Below are 7,422 nucleotides of genomic sequence, written 5' to 3'. Positions count from 1 at the left end.
CTCCCCCGACTCTCCCGGGCCTTGTTTCCGGGGCCCCGGCCGGGCCTGGCCTGGCAGCGCTGCGCCCTTGACCTCCTCTGCCCCCGCGCCAGGCTTGGCCTCCATCCGGCAGCTTCCTTGTGTGTCTCCAAATGCCGGGCAGGAGCTTGGCTGTTTTCTGGTGGGCTGAATACGTAAAGTAAAACCGGGGAATACCGCCCAAGGGTGCTCGTTTGCTGAGGGAACGCTTTCAGAGCTGGGCACGCAGCCCACTCGAAGGGAGAAGGTGTGGAAGGGTGCTTTTGGGAGCGAGTAGTAAATCTTTAACAGAGAAATCCCTTTTCCCCCAAATACTTGTGAATACATGGATTTAAATATTGATTCTGTCTTGCCTCTCTCAACGGCTGTATCTATCATATGTTCTACTGCAGTACTGCTGTCTGGCAGGTTCTTGGTTGGTTGGTTTTTTTTGCTAGGTGTGCAATAGCTTTGTGGATATTTAAATCTTTGCCCTGTAAATTTGAAAAAGTCGGTCTCCCCAGATCTCTTACCTATAATGAAAAAGTAAATAAAGGTCAAATATTCTCTTCCTGTATTCCATTTTGCCACTACAGCTGTAAAACTAGTGTTTGCGCACCATGCAGTCTACTGGGAAACTTTGAAAGCCTAGGCAATGCAGGAACAGGCATGGCCAGGTGTTAACTGGACTGTAATAAGCTTAACAAGATATTGGTGTCTCTAAATTAATCAGATTACTTATTAACAAGACAGCAGGAACCACATCATTAACATGGATGTCCTACCCACTGCAAAATCCTTCAGTTCCTTTTATCAAAGGTATATGCCAGTGATTCTCAGACTTTAAAAAGTGGCACATACTCTGAGGTGTTTCACACTTCCTCATTTCTGCTTGAAAACTGTCACTGATAAAATGTGAATGGGTATGGTTTCAACGGGCTGACAGGGAATAGTTGGCCTAGGAAGAAAAGTAAGGTAGCTAGATATTTTTCTGCTGCTTTTGTCTGTAATAAGACATTACAGTCGAGAATTTGTGACCCTCAGATTTCTTTATCGATACCCTCCCTTTGATGGTCACAACCTACCGAGAGGGATGCAGTGATAGTCATAACATGAACTGAACTGTTGCTGCTTTTGATTCTTCCAGGTTTGTCATCAAAGGAGGCCTGGCTGGAGCTGCTGTATATGTGGCATATGATCAGGGGCTGCTGGGCAGTGGCACACAAGGTGCCGAAGCCCTCAAAAAAGCTCAAGCAGCACTGCCTCCAGCTATCCAAGAGTGGACAAGTTACATAGGCTGGGAGGTAAGGACTGTGCAGGTGAACACAGTCAGCAAAACAAACACATTCTCTGAATGAGGAGGAGAAAACACTGGGGTGATATTCTGGTTCCAGTGATGCTGGCAGGAGTATTGCTATTGAAACTGGATGTCACATTGAGAATATTTTGAAGAAGATTGAAATGAAAGGAGGATAAAATTTTAAATTTAGAGGAGCGACATTGCTCACCGATGTTACTTCAAAGGAGAAGGGGTAACTAGCCTATGCAGGGTCAAGGAGGGGATTGCAAGCATGCTCTGGGAGATATTCACTATGTAGTAGTATTCCTGAGCTGCTTTTGAAGGATCCTGCATGTTTTTAAAAAATGAATGAAAAGATTCTTCTCTCAATTTCTCAAGCTGCTAACAGTTCATCAAGTTGAATTTAAATTGCCTGAAGAGGCCCTTCTCTTAGAGTAATTCTTAGTTTTTAAAATCCTCAGAACAGGAGAAGCCTTTGCTGAAAGTTTGAAAAGCATTTTTCGTATTAGAGACTATTCTAAACTAATAGATAACTGTAAGGAGACAGCCATGGAGATGATTTTTCAGGAGCACCTAGATGATAAGTACTACCTTCTGCCCCTACTTTATACTGGGGGAAGGAGCAAAGTCCAGACTTCAAGCCTCATGTCTGATCCCTTTTGAGACTTACGGAGAGTAGGCATCTAAGTATCTTTGAGATCTGAGGTCAAGAGTCTTCTCCATGGTGATGTGAATCCTGTTATAAGTGAAACCCCTCAAGCGCTGATATTTTGTCTCTCTTTCTCTTTCTAGCTCCCACCCACTCCAAAATTTGACTTTTCCCCCTCTGATTCCTGGAATAAAGGTAAAAATAACTTCTCACCAAACTGTGAAAGGAGCAAAGGGGCAAGAGTGATGTAGCTTGTACCAGTCTTGTTTCAATAATGTCCTCCTAAATTGAATGATGGAGAAGGAGGTGATAGATGTTACAGTCTGGTGGAAGGAGCATTGGGACTGGGACTAAGGAAGCGTATTCTGCTCCAGGTTTTACCACTAGCACGCTTAGTGACTTTCGACTTAATTTCTTGTTGTTCCAACTGTGAAATAAGGAGGAGGATGTGTGCCCATAAACCTGTCTGCCTTTTCTAACCAGAGGAGCTGGTGTTTCTTTTACCTACAAAGCTTGCTCCCCACCTGTGCCCCAAGACAGGCATGCCTACGCACTCCTAGAATCTAAGATTGGATGTTTCAGTGAAGTGTTTAGGGAGGTCTGTGGCCTGCACAATAAGTAGAGTTTATGCACCAGTGAGTTCATCAGCACTGGTAGTGATCAGGGAAACTGGAGCATAAAAATAAATGATAACTTATTCTTAAGAAAGGTGAACCTTTGGTTAAAGATTGAAGAGTTTATAAACTCTTCAGATGCTAGTATGTCTGAACTCAGCCTCTGACTTTTCAGAAGGGATGAGTATTCCCATTATTATTAGAATTTTAGAGATCTTGTTTGAAGGCCAAAGCATGTTATAAATACCTAGTAAGTTAATTCATAGTTTTTATGGTGCAGCAAAAAGTCTTTATGTAATTGTGGGGAAACACAGTCCACAAATATTGTGACATGTCTAACATCACCCATGGAGTCTGTGGCAAGGCTAGAAATAAAATGGAACTTAGCTCAGTTCTTTGTTTTCGTCTTGTAATTGTCTATCCCTTATACTGGTCCTGAAATTGAAATTTCTCTGTGTCACAAATGCAACTGAGACAATAAAGCTGTACTTGAACCACAGATCATTCAGGCCTCAGTGTGTTTGAAAGCTTCTGAGATAGAGCTAGATTTTTCTCTCCGTGTTTAAAGAGATCTACAATGCTAGAATAACATGAGGAAATTTGGCTTGAATGATGCTCTTGTTGGGATAATTCTTCTCTGCTTTCCTTGCAGGAGTGCAGACAGTCATGTCTGCCTTGTCTGTAGCTCCCACCAGGGCCTGTGAATACACTGTGGAAGGCTGGAAGTATGTGAAGGATCTTGTCAAATGAACACGTTCTCCAGGGTTCATGATTCTCTCCGTCCTAAGTTGTCTTTGGGATGATGCATAGTCCATCCCTCTAGAGGGCAGCTCGGCCATGCAAGGGCTACAATAAAAGACTTTGGAACTTCCATTTGTATTTGGGTTGGTTTTAGCATACTGACTGCAATTGCTTTCTGTCTTACCAGTGATCAGAGGCTTCAGCAGGGATCATGGATCAGTTGTAATGAAGCGATGGCCATATGCTGAGTTATAGCCCCTGCTCTAAAGCTGCCAAGCTTGCTAACTAAACAGATTATTCTGAAGCTGAATTATCTTGAAGGTGAACTGCCATCTAATTCAAAACAAGCCAACAAGAGTTTAAAAAAAAAAAATTTAGAAATCCAAGGTAACAGTAAAAGATGTCGTTCGGAGACAAAGCACTTGTCTTCAAGCTAGCTGAGGAAGGAGTGCCTCTGTCAGTCAAAGAGCACATTATTGATGTGAAAGCTGCTTCCAGGTGGTCTGTGACTTGTCACACAACAGTACGAGTTGCAATAGTTGTTGATGACAGTGTGCAATAGAAGGGAGTTTATAAGTCTGTGATGCAAAACTCTAGCAAGTCATAGGAAACTTTTAACACCCCCCCAGTCTATTTGGTCTACGGGCATTGCCGGTGTTCCCAGTACCTGAGCTCAGACAGCAAAATCACAGTACTGTTTAACTTTTCCAGCAGCTGATTCAAATATGCCCTTGGATGCATAGTCAATGACCAGTAGCGCTGTCAAATTTACACTTGTAACTGAATTCTCAGCTCCACAGCATAGGTTATTTAGAGGCAAAGGTTTAGATTTTAAATTTTGCCAGCTGTTGGCTAAAACTAAGTGAATTCAGTTTGTCTCTTGACTTGAAAAAGTATTCTGTCTGCTGGCTTCTTTAAGTGCCTGTAAAATAGGGCTGGAAGTACCTTTAAGATACTGGCACCTCTGTGTGTAAAGCTTTTTGGCAACTGAGCAAGAGAGAAAATGGAAACGGGAGGAATCTCCAATCACAGTGGAATCCCCATGGAAGGGAGAACGAGGCTGAGGGATTTCCTACTTCATCTAAACCTAGTGCCCCCATGAAGAATTAGGCAGAGGTACCTCAGGAACAGAGCCCATTGACTGCAACTATGCCTTTGTGTATTGTAAGTTCTTTGCAAAGGAGCAATGCTATTCTGCAGCTGAGCTATGAGCAAATATGTGAACGTGAGCTAAACTCAGAGCTGGCCACTGAATAACTCTGCAATCTGCGTGGACATTTTTTCATTTCCTTATTTTTTGAATGCCTAGAGACTTCAAGCTGTGTTTTCCTACCAGACTTTCTCCTAGTTTTTGCATGAATCAAAACAGAAACGTGATTCTCTTGCTATCCATCTCTTCTTCCACAGGAGACTGATAGCTCCTCTGAAGAGGAGGAGGAACAAAGATTACAGTGCACTTCTCAGTTCCCTGCCAAAATATAAGTAGATCCAGAAGATGCTGAAAGTGACAACTGACTGTCAAAGCAACACAAGAAATAGGGTAAATGTCACTCTGGCAAGGGGACCATCATCAACATGTAACTGTGTATCAAGGACATATGGAGAAGTACCAGAGTTAGCAGCAGGAAAATGGTTTGCTGGTGGTAGACCTCTACAGAAGAGGCTTTTTCTGGTAGAACAGAAGTATGCAATGTACAGTTACATTAAGGCCTGGGCAGAAAGTGGTTTCCTGGCAACTCATTCCTGCCATCAATTTTCTGAGGATTTTTTTTCATGTGAGCAAAATGAATGTCCGTATCTTGATGGGTTAGGTACTAATATTTTGTTCCCATGGTGGAAATACTAGTGGGCACACGCAGGCAGGGATGAGGGTTGCTGTAAAAGCTAAAGAGGCTTTTTATCACAGTGGTGTTTCTAGGGATGGAAAACAAGGATGTAGCATGGCAAGTTTAGAAGTCAAAGTAGCTCATTAGCAGGTCACCTACAGTACTTCATTCCAAAATACTTTTGATGTATGTGTTCAGTACTGCCATGTGTCCCCCTCCTCCTCAAAGCATTAACAAAGTAGCTGGGAAGCAATTTTCCACAGCTCCTACAACACTGCGGCATCCTCTGCATTGTGAGCCGTTTGGTTTGGTTTCCCTAGAACGGGCCATAAACTACATCTGCTGTTAGTGCACGTTACTTTTTAACCTCTCCAGCTATGTCCAGGACATGAAAAGGCAGGAAACAGAAGCACCTAATCAGTTATCTGCAGTTGTCTCTTACCTTCGCTGCTATGAAGGGTTCTTGCATAAAGGAAGAAGTACCAGTTGCTGCCAAAGTGAGGATTGTCAGAAGCGCAATCCACCAGCATGTCCAGAGGACAAAAAAAAGACACATTAAAGGCCAATTCTCTGCAGGCTGGACTCCAGAGGGAGTCGCATAGCTTGGATCTATCAGGTCTTGAAGGTACGTGTCTGCAAATCCCTGTCAAGTGATGCGTACTTTGTCATAGACCTTTGGAGCTGCCCTTCTGTAGCTACTCACTGATGATGGAACACGTCTGGATGATAGATACCTAATAAGTTTTTTCCTGAATCTAAATTAAAGTTTAAGCGAGAGGAATTATACCAATAGACAGGTGGTTTGCCAGACTCACACAGTTCAGCGGCAGCATTGTATACAAGAAGTTGTGAATCTCAGCACCTTCACCGTGCTTTAGTCTCTCCTTCCTACTGGCACTTTTGAAGCTGGTCTGAGGTGGAGAAGCAAAATCCTTCAAAAGTGGCAGTGTCTTCCAACTCAGTAAGATCTAAAATGGAGTTGCTCACTCTTGCTCTGGGTCCGTCTTCATCCACATGCTAGCAGATGTGAAACTTTTCACAGTAGGCCATCTTACCTCTGCAGGAGGAGGCTGGTGTCCGCAGCATTGTAGTAACATGCCAGTAGAGAAATGGATGGGCTAGCACATGTGCATGCATGGCCTAGGACGATTATGCAAGCAGAGGGAGAGTAACTGAGCAAAGTGTATCTGCGTGAAACATTTGGCTAGCTTGCAATATGCTCCAGTTTGTGAACTGTGCATGTTTTAATTTTAACGTTGATGAAAACTTCCCCGAGGTCAGTTTTCAGACACAGCCAAGGCATGTGTAAGGAGCACCAATGGCCTAGAGGGCATCAGTATTGTGAGATGGAGCTACAGATTTAGTCTGTGTTTTTAACCCTTTGCGATGGGATTGTGGTATGTGGCTGCAGAAGTCATTACGACGTAGCGTAGCATCAGTATGAATCTGTTCCCTCTTCGCAGGAAGCACCTGTGCATATGTTGGATGGGTTGTTGTAAATACACAGCCTGTAACCTCGCTGTCCTCAGGTCTCTGTCCCAGAGCTGCCGCTCATGCTTCCAAAACTAGGGACAGAGATTGTCCTGGCTGCTGGCAGCAGAGGTGGCATTTCTCCCACACTGATGTGCTGACGCAGTCGCATTGTTCTAGTCTGTGCCAGTTACAGAATGAGCCAAGACAAAGCCGCAGGAGAGGAGGTAGGCAGGGGTAGGTAGGGAGAGTGGGATGAGTGCTTACTCAGATTAGGAAGCAGATTTAAAACACAAGAAGGAAGGAGGATTTGCGAGGTTTTGTTTCCTTTTTTAAACAAATAGTTATATGATGAAACTTACTGCCAAGAGGTTTCAGAGGATTTGGCTAAGGTATAAATAGCTTTAAAAAGTGCTTAACTTAATTCCTGGAGGATGGGTCCATCAGTGGCTCTTAAACCTAATAGTCCAGATGGAAGCTACAGCTCAGTAAACCTTGGAGTGCCAGACACTGGGAGTTCATCACCTGGCGAAGGATTGGTCTACCTGCACCCTGTTCCAACACGTTTCTTTACACACCTGCCTCTAAAAGAGAAGGAATACTGAGTGGGAAGGACTTTTTCATCTGACCCAGTACATCTAGTCTCCTCTTAGTACATCTTGATGACAATGTGTACATTCAACAAGGGACTGATTCTTTCATGCAATTGCTGGATTTAAATCAGACGTTTTGCCAGGTCTAGTTTGTGACCTATAGAAATAACTGTAGGTAAGACAGGGTGCTAATTCCTTTGCTGAGCATATGGACTGAGGGGGGGGGAACCAA

General features: G+C 43.6%; 1 protein-coding gene across 1 annotated transcript; it reads left to right on the top strand.

The window, feature by feature from the left end:
- Positions 1-1,121: 1,121 nt before the first annotated feature.
- On the top strand, positions 1,122-3,310 carry LOC104070952 (chromosome unknown open reading frame, human C19orf70; the record flags this gene model as incomplete). Its single annotated transcript, XM_009574512.1, has 3 exons — positions 1,122-1,301; positions 2,090-2,141; positions 3,213-3,310. Coding segments are annotated over 3 exons (330 nt in total), but the record flags the coding sequence as incomplete, so codon positions are not given.
- Positions 3,311-7,422: the final 4,112 nt, after the last annotated feature.

The sequence above is a fragment of the Fulmarus glacialis genome, unplaced genomic scaffold (assembly GCF_000690835.1).
Source record: "Fulmarus glacialis isolate BGI_N327 unplaced genomic scaffold, ASM69083v1 scaffold41393, whole genome shotgun sequence".
In the NCBI taxonomy this organism is placed as follows: Eukaryota; Metazoa; Chordata; class Aves; order Procellariiformes; family Procellariidae; genus Fulmarus; species Fulmarus glacialis.
This window is presented reverse-complemented; position numbering and strand designations above follow the sequence as displayed.